Source organism: Perissodus microlepis, chromosome 16 (assembly GCF_051167445.1).
Source record: "Perissodus microlepis isolate ML-2025 ecotype Zambia chromosome 16, ASM5116744v1, whole genome shotgun sequence".
NCBI lineage: Eukaryota > Metazoa > Chordata > Actinopteri > Cichliformes > Cichlidae > Perissodus > Perissodus microlepis.
The window spans coordinates 1,780,188-1,793,442 of record NC_140476.1 but is presented as its reverse complement, the minus strand read 5'-3'; the positions used below and the strand labels follow the sequence as shown (position 1 = coordinate 1,793,442).

General features: G+C 43.9%; 1 protein-coding gene across 16 annotated transcripts in view; it reads left to right on the top strand.

Moving 5' to 3' along the window:
- Nucleotides 1-13,255, top strand: part of stxbp5l (syntaxin binding protein 5L) — a 129,903-nt gene that overhangs the window by 55,425 nt on the left and 61,223 nt on the right. For all 16 annotated transcript variants that reach the window (XM_084907696.1, XM_084907694.1, XM_084907692.1 and 13 more), the window contains exons 3-4: nt 369-450; nt 11,093-11,193. In XM_084907696.1, coding sequence (XP_084763822.1) covers nt 369-450; nt 11,093-11,193 — 183 coding nt within the window. The remainder of the gene's footprint in view (nt 1-368; nt 451-11,092; nt 11,194-13,255) is intronic.

The window sequence follows — 13,255 nt, the reverse complement described above, 5'->3', positions numbered from 1 at the left end:
TTCGTTCACATCCAGTCGTCCCGTATAACTGGATCTGACGTTGCACCATCTGCCTGTGCTGTGGTGATGTGATGAAACAACTCAGGAGTTTTTTATGTTCTCCTTGTTTCACACTGCACACACACCACCAGGAACAGGGGCTACTGTCAGCCTGAAGCCCTTTATTCTGTGTTGCACCTCAGACTGTGCAGCAGCGCAGCAGTTAAACCTGGACGTGTGCTGTTGTTGTGTCTGTAAATAAACCTGAAGGTTTGGCTCATCATCATATCTGCTCCATGCTTATGTACTGATTGGATGTCCTGTCTGCCTGCACTCACTGCACACCCACAGAAACTTGGTGCTCTTCCTTGACTGTGTGGTGTCACCAGACTGGGCCGACCTGGGGTGGACTGCTACTGTCAGCATGAGAGCGGAGCTGCTGTTCTTCAGCTGCAGTTTCTCATCAATGAGGTAAGCCACAATCTTTGAGGCTTTTTATAATATTTGGAAACCCGGAGCTGTGCTAATAACAAGTTATAACTTTGTAGCTATAACGATGATTATGAAACGTTGTTAGTTCTTCAGTAGAACTAACAATGAGACGATGACGGTGGTGATAACAATCACCTTTAACTACCCCGGTGATTGTTATCATGGTAACTAGGTTGGGTTTCCTTTATTATGGGATTAGTTGATAATGAAATAAAGTCACAATAAGAGTAAGTAAAATTTATTTATATAGCACATTTCACAGATAAAAATCACAAAGTGCTTTACAATAAGATCAGACATACAAGTTAAAATTAATTAAAAGCCCGTTTGTATAAAAATGTCTTCAGCTGCTTTTTAAAGGAGTCAGTAGAGTCTAGACAGCGTAAAGACAACGGCAGAGAGTTCCACAGCCTCGGTGCCAGTGCCTGAAAAGCCCGATCCCCACGTGTTTTAAACCTAGTACGTGGGACCACCAGTAGCCTCTGACTTGAAGACCTAAGTGCTCGGGATGAAGCATGAGGTTTCAGCAGGTCAGAGATATACTGGGGAGCTTCACCGTGCAGAGCTCTAAAAGTTACAACTAAAATTTTAAAATGAACCCTAAAATTTACAGGCAACCAATGAATAGAAGCCAAAACTGGAGTAATGTGTGACCTCTTGTTTGTACCAGTTAAGTCTTGCCGCTGCATTCTGTACAGACTGAAGGCGATCCAGAGCTGGTTTGTTGAGACACGTAAAAAGACTGTTACAATAATCCAAACGAGAAGAGATAAAAGCAGGAATCATCATCTCAAGTTCTGCCTTTGACACCAGTAGCCTGAGTTTAGAAATGTTTCTTAGATGATAAAAACAGTTCCGGACAAGTTGTTTAGAGTGTTTCTCAAGAGACATTGAACTGTCAAATATAACACCTAAGTTTCTGAGACTCGACTGAAATGAAGGGTCTAAAAAAACTGATATGCTGCCTAATTTCTGAGAGCATGTGATCAGGTGCAACAATCAAAGTTTCTGTTTTATCTGCATTTAACTGGAGGAAATTGTCATTTAACCATTGTTTGATTTCTGACAGACAATTATTTAAACAAGACAATTTATAAAACTCAGAAGCTTTGAAAGAACAGTACAACTGAATGTCATCAGCATAGAGATGATAAGAAATATTATTGTAACGTCTGATAATGTGGCCTAGAGGGAGTATATACAGCAAAAAGAGAATAGGACCTAAAACAGATCCTTGAGGTGCCCCAGAAGGCAGAACTGATGTTTCATACAACACATGATTCATACAGACAGTAAAGGATCTCTCAGATAGATACGACATAAACCATTTAAAACAACACCAGTGATCCCAAACAAGTCCTTCAGCCTATTTATCAGGATGCTGTGATCAACAGTATCAAAAGCAGAGCTGAGATCCAACATAACCAGAACAGTGTACTCTCCAGAGTCTGCTGCCATCAGAGTGTCACTAGAGACTTTAAGCAAAGCGGTTTCAGTGGAGTGCAATTTGCGGAAACCAGACTGGAAAATGTCCAGAACATTGTTCTTTTCCAAAAAGTTGTTAAGTTGTTCTGCAACTGTTTTTTCCAAGATCTTTGACACCAATGGTAATTTTGATATTGGCCTGTAACTGCTTGGAAGAGATGGGTCCAAATTTGGTTTCTTTAATATTGGTTCAACAATAGCTTGTTTAAAATAGCTGGGACCTGAGCCAGTATAAAGAGAAGTATTAATTATTTCCAGAATACAGGGGCCAATAGAATCAAACACACTAATGAAAAATGATGGAGGAAGTACATCAAGGTGGCTTGAAGTCAGTTTCATTCGACCAAGCAGACACTGATGTCCTGTAAGGTAACAGGAGTAAAAGAGGAGCAGGTATCAGAGGTAAGCAACGTGTCAGTGTGATACTGAGAGGATGATGGAGAAATATTAGACCTGACAGCAGCGACCTTATTAACAAAATAGTTTAAAAAGTCATTACAATCAGATTTAGTATAGACTGGTACATGAGGAATATCAGGAGAGACAATGTTTTTAATTGTATCAAACAATACTCTGGGATTTTTCTTTTTTGAAGCTGTTAGATTAGCAAAATATTCCGTTCTGGCATTTTTTATCATGTCGTTAAGTGAGAAAATTGATTCCTTGAGATGTACCCTATGGACCTCAAGCTTGGAAGCCTTCCATAAACGTTCTAATTTGCGACAATATCTCCTAAAATTTCGAATACTTTCATTTATCCAAGGACAGAAATTTGAAGAATGGACAACATTTAGTTTCAGAGGTGCCACCGTATCTAAAATAGAGTTACATTGATTGTTAAAAGACAAAATAAGTGAATCCATATCATTTTGAGCCATGCGAGGGACAAACATGGCAGAGTGTAAAGCTCCGGTCTCATCAGTCACCACACTGTGTTTTCTCACACAGATGTTTGGTTCACTGGACCTTTATAAGGGCCACACACACGCTCCACTGTTCACGGAGCATCTGATACAGGCAGGATTTCTGGAACAGCTTTGTGTCAGCAGAAGACTTCAACACTGCAGTGTATGATGTTCTTTTACAATGGAAGCTTTAATACCACATAATAACCAGTCATATTATACATTATGCATAGTGTGCATTTCATGATTGTGTAAATGAAGATTTAGTTGAATTCATTTGCAGTCTGATGGTCGTGACATTTATAAGTAAACCGTTCATGATTAACTCTCAGTTAATTGATCTTTGAGTGGCAGCAGCCAAAACACTGCATATGTCACCGTTTTAAATGAAGGATAATTGTGAGCAGTGCTTAGTTACACCGATGTGGTTTTTATTCTCTCCTCTTCTTTTCCACCCTGACAAACTGTGGTGTGGGCTTACACGTGACAGTGCTGTGTCATACTGTTCATTTTAGGACTTTAACAGCAGTTTATTGCTGTACTTTCTAACAAAATACTGACGCTGTACCGGGGAAAGAGGATTTCACGATGGTTACAAGAGCAGGAGGGTGACACAGGTCTCAAACGTAAAGCCGTCTCTCATCGATCTTCTGCTTTATTCTGCTGTAATCTCTTTTCCTCTCGGCTCCTCTCGTCTTTTTCTTTCCTCAGTGTTTTTCTTTTTAAGCCCACTGGCTGTTTTCAGCCCACTTCTCCATCACTCACTGGCTGTGATGTGTCTGAGGCAAATGGAGGTGGATGAGCCTGAAGAGGGTTATGTGTGTTTCTGTATTACAGGTATAGACAGGTAGTGTGTGTGTGTGTGTGTGTGTGTGTGTGTTTTAAAAAATGGTTCGATAAGTATTTGAATAGTAATTCTGTCTCTGTCCAACACTAATATAGAACAGAGGGACCAAAATGAGACTGAAGTACTGAAGTATGGACCCTCAGCTTTATATAAACCATCTATAGTCATAGTTAGCTATATGTAACAAAAAAATGTTTTGGAGTTGATTTCAAATGTCGAGTATGGCCTGAAAGTCCTGAGATTAAAATAGGACACGCCCCCAAGGGTGGTGGAGAATGACCGAGCTAAGATCCTGTGGGACTTCCAGATACAGACGGACTAAATGGTGATGGCTAACCAACCGGACATAGTGGTGGCAGGCAAGCAGAGGAAGACGGCCGTAGTGATCGATGTAGTCATACTGAATAACACCGACATCAGGAAGAGGGAACACGAGAAGCTGGAGGAGTACCAAGGGCTCGAGAAGAGCTGGAGATGATGTGGACAGTGAAGGTAACGGTGGTCCCAGTGGTAGTCGGAGCACTCGGTGCGGTGACTCCCGAGCTAAGCGAGTAGCTCCAGCAGATCCCAGGAACAACATCGGAGATCTCTGTCCAGAAGAGTGCAGTCCCGGGAACAACAATAACAACAAAAACAACAACAGAAAAGCGCTATATAAATGCGATCCATTATTATCATTATTAACAACAACTTTATTTATAAAGCGCTATCAAACAAAGTGCTGAACAGTTATTTGAAGATAAAAAGATAAATAAATAAAAGCAATACAATTTTAAAGCTGACAACAATTTAAAGACACATAAGACACATAAGATATGGTGAACATGTAAGTCTTTAACTTGGCTTTAAAACCCTCCACAGAGCATGCCTGCCTAATATCTTGAGGGAGGTTGTTCCACAAAAATGGGGCACGAAAAGAAAAAGCACGCTCCCCAGTCTCCAACAACATCGGAGATCTCTGTCCGGCAGAGCGCAGTCCTAGGACCAGCAGAGATACTGCGCAGGACCATCAAGCTCCCAGGCCTCTGGTAGAGGACCCGAGCTTGAAGGGTAAAAACCGCCTGCAGGGGCGAGTGGGGGCTTTTTAAATATACATATACTTTTGAACGTTCGTGAATATTTGTAAGAAACAGTACTCTTGACAACATCCTGAATCCCCACAGAGGATGCTTCAGGATTGTAAATACAGATGAGTTACTTTAAGATGCAGACCAGCAAGACTGAAGGACAGCCAGATCACATGTTCCTAGAAAACAGCAGACACAGTTTTTTATCAGCTAAAACAAGATTAAATTATAGCAGAATGATGGGAAGAGACGGGGATGGAGAAAGATCAGTGCTCGTGATCCACGTTAAAGCCCATCATCTGTCAGAGGCAGTACTTTCTTCTTAGAGTCACTCAAATGCTGCAAAGCTCATAGGCAGCACTTCACATACAGAAGACCAAAAACATAGAGTGAATCAGCCCAACTGACTCCTCACTGACGTTAAAATCATCCAGATATATGTTTTAATCGTGCAGTTACTTTTTGTCCCCAACCAGTTGAAATCCACCAGGTTTCTTCGTCTTCAGCAGGATTCAGAAATGAATTTTTGCTCATAAATATGTTTGCATGGTGTAGCACACACTCTGTGTTAATGCTCCCTCACTGACTGTAGGTCTTCCCATCGCTTGACAGAGTGGATAATAGCAGTGCTCCATGTCAGAACCCTCTCGTGGACTCGGTGCGTGGGCTGTCGGCTGCCCTGGTTGGCTCGTACATTCAGACCTGATCTTGACATTCAGTGAGGTGTAATGACTTCTCCCCATTAGACACGCAGCACCAACCCACAAACGAGGCCACTTCTCAGGTACTCGAGAGCGCTGCATGCATGAAGAGCATCTTTGTCCTCTATCACACAAACCCCCACACACGTCTTAGTAATTTCGTACCATCCTCGTGGGCCTCTCGCTTCATATTTGATGAGCAAAAATATTTATAGATTATTATTTTGTGGCACTGTCAGTGGAGGGTATGAATAGGTTAATTAATGTGTTTGTTTCTCTATTCTGAATTCATTATTATGTTTAATGAATAAAACATGTAAAGAGGCTGGTTTGGTGCTGGAGTCGGGGCAAAGAGAGCAGAGTGCTAATGTAAGAAAAAGGCGATTATTGAGCTGAGCTGGGACCGAACGCGACGCGTGGTTTTGTGTTTAGGTGTAAACGTACAGCAATATGCTGAATTCTGGAGTCACCCTCATTTCTTCTCTTCTCCTTCACACACAGACTTCAGTCATGTTATGAACGGGTCAGTAGCAGGGGTCTCCAAGGTTGTCTTCGCACTTTGGTAGCTTGATTTGCTTGAACCAGTGTTAACATGTATCTGTCATCATTCGATCTTATAAAAAAGCCAAAGACAATACGATGACGTGTTTTTGGTCATCAGGCTCACTCCTCCTTACAGAAACTCTCCAAGCTTCAGCTCCCTGCACAGATTATCTGTGGGCCTGAGGCGTGGCACTCCATGACCTCAATGTGCTTCTTCTTTAGCCGCTCCTTTGTTGCCCTGGTGGTAAGTTTTGGGTCACTGTCGTACTAACAGACCCATCCTGTCAAGCTTGCTGTGTGTGGCAGCAGGAATGGACCCAAAACGCAGACTCATGGAGGCAAAATCAAACTCAAAAACTCTGCTGTATTGCTGAATGCCAGAAATACAAAACTAACTAAGCTGAGAATAAACATGAGACTAAACAGGCAGAACACACGGCCGGGAACGAGGAAGAATCAGACCCTCAATACAAGAGGGGAGCAGGGCAAAGAGGAAACATCTGGGAAACACAGCCGGCACTGATCAAAAAGATGAGACAAGGGGAGAGGAAGACATGAACAGGATCAAATACTAACTAAGAAACTAGGAAATACAAGGTACAGAAAATAAGACTTCAAAACATCGTAAAACCAAAGCACTGGGTCAGTGACTCAGGTAACACGTCCATAACCACTCTTCAGTATTGTGGCTGAGGGAGGCTCAGGTCCAACATTTTATGTCACGCGTCTCAAAAAAACAGCCCCAACCACGATGATGTTGTATGAGTCACATCATTCGCTCCTCTTCCTCCAAACACAGCAGGTCGAGCTGACGCCAAAGAGCTCGATTGTGACCAACTGTAGGGGCTGAAATGCTTCTTTTACTCAGTGACATGGGGGTTGATATTCTCTCCTTTAAATTAAAAATACATTTGTAATCAGACACCGCTCATTTCTTTGTAAGTGAGCAAACATTATTCCCCTCATTTTCACTTTTCAGGGAGTTCCTCTGAAGTGTTGATTAATGTCAGGCCATGATGAGGCTTAGATATTGATTAATTAATGAACGATTAGTGTGTACTGTGATGAGTGTCTTAATAGTCATTTCTACTGACCAGATCAATACAGACAGACAAAAGATGAAAGGTTCTGGTGGATTTAAGCAGATCCTTTGTTTTTCTCTGTTCTTGCTTTTTGAAAGGAGCTGTTATCTAGACTACACCCTCACCTGGTTTTGAGTACAGGTAGAGATAAGTGCACCAAGAGATGTTCTGATGTCTTTCTGTGTAATTTCTCTTGGCACAGCTTTCATTTTCACCCATGCCGTTCACTGTACTTGTGCCTGGTTATCTTGCCTTTGTTGCCATCAAGACATCAAGATAATTGACGACAGGCTTTCACCCTGTCTGCCTCGGTTCTCTCTTCTCCCCGTCTGGAGTGATTTCTTCATTAGCGGCTGTTCCACCTCACTCTGTTTCGCTCTCTCCTCCTCTGCGTTCTCCGTTCTTGGCTGCTCTAAAAACTTCCCTGCTGCCCTTTGACAATTATGAAGTGCAGTGATTCTTCAGGAGTGTTGATGAAACATGATGTTGAGCAACTCTAGCAGTTCTATGTTGCATTGCAGTGAAACCCAAGCACATCACACGTGCCTGTTGTCAGCATGTAAGGATATTTGCAGCTGTAAATGGAGCTACAGAAGAAAAACTGGGCTTCATTCAATCCTGACAAAACGCATCAACTGAAAGAGAGTCGAGTTAAACTGAGCACCCTGTTGGTTTGTTACTACAGTCAGGTGACTGCAGCACGACCAGAGTTACTGTAACTCTGTGCGGTGGACTTGCAGTCTAGCTGCCTTTGAAATGTTTGAGGATGAGATCTGTGACCTCTCGCATCTTTAGTGCCTCGAGGCAGAGAAGGAACAGCAACGAGTCAGTCTGCTGTCAGTCTGCAGGTGAATGAGGTGGCAGTCGCACGCAGCTTGTTGATGATAACGTTTCGATTCACTGTGATAAGACCAGAGAAGATCTGCTGCCATCACAGAAGTTCACATGAACTACTTACATTCAGCGTTCGTCCAGAACCGCGTAGATTTGAAACACAAATTCTAAATTCCCAGTGACGTGGACGCGCCTGGCGCTACAGGACGGCGATGCAACGACAAAAACACAAAGGCACTCAAAGGTTACAGAAGCAATATAACCACAATACAGCCAGTTTAGTTTGCACTTACTGCTACAGGCTGACTCCGAGTCATGCCAAAAGCTGGTATCCACAACGACTTGCAACAAAATGCAGTGAAACCTCCCATTGCTCCCATTGTTCCCAGTCACAGGGAGGTTGGTGTCCTATTTTTACTACTGTGTGACTGAGCAGAACTGGCAGAACTCAGGTGGTGAGGGTGGGTAGATGCGTCTCTAACAGCATCACCATCAACACAGGAGCACCACAGGGTTGTGTCCTCTCGCCACTGCTCTATTCCCTCTACACTTCAGACTGTGTGGCCACCCATGGCTCCAACACCACTGTGAAGTTTGCTGACGACACAGTGGTGTTGGGTGCCATCTCCAACAACGATGAGGCGGGCTACATGGACGAAGTGAAGAATCTGGCATCACGGTGCCGGGACAACCACCTCCAGCTGAACGTCGGCAAGACCAAGGAGCTGGTGGTGGACTTCAGAAGGGGTCAGCACAGAGACTACAAGCCCATTATCATCAATGGAGCTCCAGTGGAGAGGGTGCAGTCCTTCAAGTATCTTGGTGTCCACATCTCCTCAGACCTGACATGGGCTGCCCACATTCAGGTCCAGACCAAAAAGGCTAGGCAGCGCCTGTACCACCTACGACAACTGAGGAAGTTCAGGGTCTCTCCAAAGATCCTCAGGATTTTCTATACAGGCGCTGTGGAGAGCATCCTCACACAGAACATGACATCGTGGTTTGGGAACAGCTGTGTGAAGGACCAAAAAGCTCTCCAGAGAGTGATCCGTACAGCAGAACGCTGCTGCAGGATTGCTCTCCCCCCGCTTCAGGACACCTACACCAGGAGATGCCGGACTAGAGCAGATACTGAAGGACCCGTCCCATCCTGGCAACAAACTGTTCCAACTTCTGCAATCTGGTAGAAGGTTCCGCATCATCCGGGCAAGGACAGAGAGACTCAAGAGGAGCTTCTATCCCCGAGCCATCCAGGCCCTAAACACACACACACCCGCCCTCTCACATCATCTATAATTGACTGAGACAGGACTCTCTTCCAGACACTCTAAACCAGGCACAATGTACATTCAAAATTCCTTTAATTTTAAATATGTTTATATTGCCTATCCTGTAAAATAGTCAGATGTCTATTCCTATTAATGTACAGAATTCACCTGCTTGCTGCTACTACTGCACATTCACCCAATGTATCAATGTATACACTATATATATATATATATATAATGTTCTTCCTCTACCCCCCCCCCCATTTTTGCATGTCGAGGAGCGTGTCAGGCTACATTTCACTGTGTGTTATACTTGTATAACTATGCATGTGACAAATAAAGAACCTTGAACCTTGAACCATTACGTAACTGATCCACTGAATTCATACTGTGGTCACTGCTAACTCAGCAAAAACTTATTACAATCTCACTCAATGGCAAATGATTTCAAGCAGTCAGCCCTTCCTCCCCAGGACCAGCAGACATCCAACCTGCAATATGTCATTTTTAAAACGTGCACAAAAAAAACATTAGAGGTGCTTTTATCACAAGAAGAAGCTTAAAGCTGAACACAAAGTAAATTACATGTAGTGCAGAAAAAACAGCATAGCTGTGCTGTCCCTGACAGACCACCAGTACAGTACTTACAGCGTTTTCTGCTGTATACTGGGAGAGATGGGTGATTGGTGGGGGGTGGGGGGGGGGCATCACTGTCTCAGTCAGCATAGTTAAAATAATCTTTAAGCTTCAGACTGTGTTAAGAATCAGCCAGAGCACTGAATCACAGGTTTACTGGAGTTTAAATGTCACTAATCTTACGCAACAATGTTACCATGTAAAGACAAAATACAGTCTTTAAATCAAGTTTTAAAAGTCCAGCTACAAATAAGCAAATACTCAGCGTCTCATTAAATCATATGCAAGAAACTGGAGCTCGTGTGCATCACATAGATCATTGTTTCACGTTAGAGCAAAAGAACTGCCTGATCTGAAAGAAGAATCAGGACAGACGTGATTTTGAACAGTTACTCGAATCATTTAAGAGAAATAATGGCACGAACCGACACACACACACACACACACACACACACACGCTTTTGATTTTACTTTCACTTAATGAAATGGTGCCACTCTAACAGGGGACATTATTATTCCAGAACAGTGATTGCAGAAGTAGTCAGGTTGCAAACATTAGAAACATTATCTTCCTTTGTGGAAGCTGTTTCAGAGCAAAACTGAGTGCAATTTAATGGGCAATTAGCAATTCAGTGTGAGGCCGTGTTAATCCCAGTGGGATGGAATTATATGATGTGCAAGACACGAACGACTTCAATCCAAAGAAAAGCTCTCGGTGAGATTATGTAAAAAGAAAAGAGGCTAATATATTTATACCGTCTCTCCATACGGGGCGGGGAGACGTGAAATAACATAGAAGATTATTTTCATTATTTCTCTCCATGTACAGGCTCAGTAGTAGCTGTAACCTGTAAAAGTCAAGGTCTTTAATCCTCACAGATACGCTTTCACAGTTTTCTTAATCCTTTCATTGTCTCGCTGTAATTGGTGAAGAAAATCACATTTATGAGTCATTTTTGAAAAATAGAGAAAATCAATCATGTGTGCTATGAAGGCGATGCTCCACCTTATGGTCACCACAGCCTGCTTCTGTCTGTGATGCTGCGACTGTGTTTTAATGGAAAGTTGGACAAACAAATATCTGATTGGGTTCATGCAGAGCCCAGATGTGAAGGTGTGAGGACAGTAAGCAGATGTTTGCAGATGGGGTCATATTCATGCAGTGGCTTTATTATCACTGCCCTGCAGAGTCTGTGTATGAGCAGTTCTTGCTGTACAGAAGGATTACAGGCTGTGTCTTTTCTGTCCTCCAGGGGGCGCTGGTCTCTGCCTGTGCAGACGACACGTTGCACTTGTGGAATCTGCGCCAGAGGCGGCCGGCCATCCTGCATTCACTCAAGTTTAACAGAGAGAGGTATGCACACACTCGCACACACTCGCACATAAAATCTGTATAAAAAGATGGACATAGGCCTCATGATGTCATCCTTTGGTAAGCGAATCAGCTCGAGCTGAGTGTTTGTGTGTACACTTCAAACTCACTGGTTGATCCTCCTCTGAGGGTCATGATTTATTAACTCTGTGTTGTATCATTACGTCTAAAAACAGCAGAGGCATAGACGTGGACACTTTCTCACCCAGCGCGGCTCCGATGGTCTGTAGCTCCAGCTGTTTCTACAAGTACATCCCAGCAAGCATGTGCTGGTTAGCAGCCTCAGCTGTGGCATCAGTATCCAAAGCCAAACAGCAGAGTGTGGGTGCTTAGAGGAACAGCCTTACCACTTTGGCTTTCTTCACAACTGAACTGAAAATGTGTCCGTTACACCAAACGTGACCTGACACGATGTCCTCCTGCAGAAAAGCGGATCTGTTGCACGCTCTGGGGTCATGCTGGCTGCGTCCTAAAGATGGAGAAGCAGAGTGTTGTTCAGATGTAGGACAGAACTCTGATGCTGGCTAAAAGCTCTGCTCCACCTCAGCCGATGACCCCCGTGCCCCGCGACACCACGCCCCTGCCAGAGCCGAGTCGTAAAATGAAGCCATTTCACATTTGATCACCTAAACCCTGAAAACCACACGAAGCAGTGTTTACACGGTTATAGCAAACAGGCTTCTGCACCTGTGCAACACTTTAAAAACACATTGCTGATGACGGCCTGGGTCGAACAGCAGTCAGAGAGCTGAATCTGGTGTCTTTGCTCCAGGAGACAACCTCTTCTGTTTTAGAAGTCATCGTTCTGGTGGGGTGATGTGGGTGTAACAGTACCTGCTCGATGTCTTGATTGCGTGTCAGTGTCTGTACAGCTTCCATATTTGACACCTCGTGCCAGTCTCAGAAAAGAGCGGGCTGAGACGCCACCTGCAGCTCCTGCAACACTGGACAATACTGGCTGATTATCTGTAGGAAGGTCAAAGCCAGCAGGCGTTACTTGGTACAGACTACGTTTCCTCCAGCTGGTACAAATGTGATCAAGTCCTATGTTCATCTCCTCTTCATTGAAGCAGGCTGAGTGTCTTCTGTGTGTCTTGACTTCTGGCTCAGCTCGTTGGTTTCTGAATGGAGAAAGAGATTCCCATCCTCGGCTCGCTTGTTTTTCCATTTTTCAGCCCCTTCTGTCTATTGGCTCTTTGCTTTTTCCCATCAGCAGCACATTTTCTGCTCTCTGCCATTAAACATTAATGCCAAACAATGGACTCTGGATGCTGATGCTTGGTTTTAAAAACTTTTCCCCCAGTTTCCTCCTCAGGAAAACCTCAAAGAGTCACTCAGTTGATGCAAACGCTGCCTCTGAGTGACCCAAATGGGAAAAATGCTGTGAGTGGCTTAACCGAGCATGTTCAGACACAGGCGCTTCAGTGTAGCACCGTTTGATTATTCTGATACCTGCAGGCTGCCATTTCTGTCTGCAGGGGAAAAGATCAGGCTGCTGCTGTGATTAAGGGAGCAGGAATCAGTATGAACGTTTGCTGCACCTCAGCTGCTGTGTTCAAGTTTGCAGCGTCCTCGCTGTAGGTGGACCTCCGCTGCTGCATGCTGCAGAGGTCTCACACATCTTACCTTTATTCCAGACACATAATATTGCGGTTCTGTCAGGATTGTTGGCTCCGTCAGCTTAAATACACACAGTAACCTTCAGCTAACTCTGTGGTTTCTGACGGCATGTCTGAGTCGGTAAACAAGCGAAGAAACATTGATAAACGGTCAGAGCGTATCGAGAGTGCGATGCCACAGATGAGGTAGCAGGAAAAAGTTTCCTTTTCATACCTTTGAACATCGAGCCTCCCTGTTCTCTGGGCGAGGACATTTAGTGAACATAACTCTGTGCTCGCTGTAACTGTATGTAATCATCATTCTCATTCAGCTGCTGGCAGGTTACACTCTTAATACAGGCGAGTGAAGGTAAGACTCTGTTTGAGTCATGGAGGCCGTTTTCTCTCTCTGCTGAAACTTCCTGTAAGAAGCAGGAGAACAACAA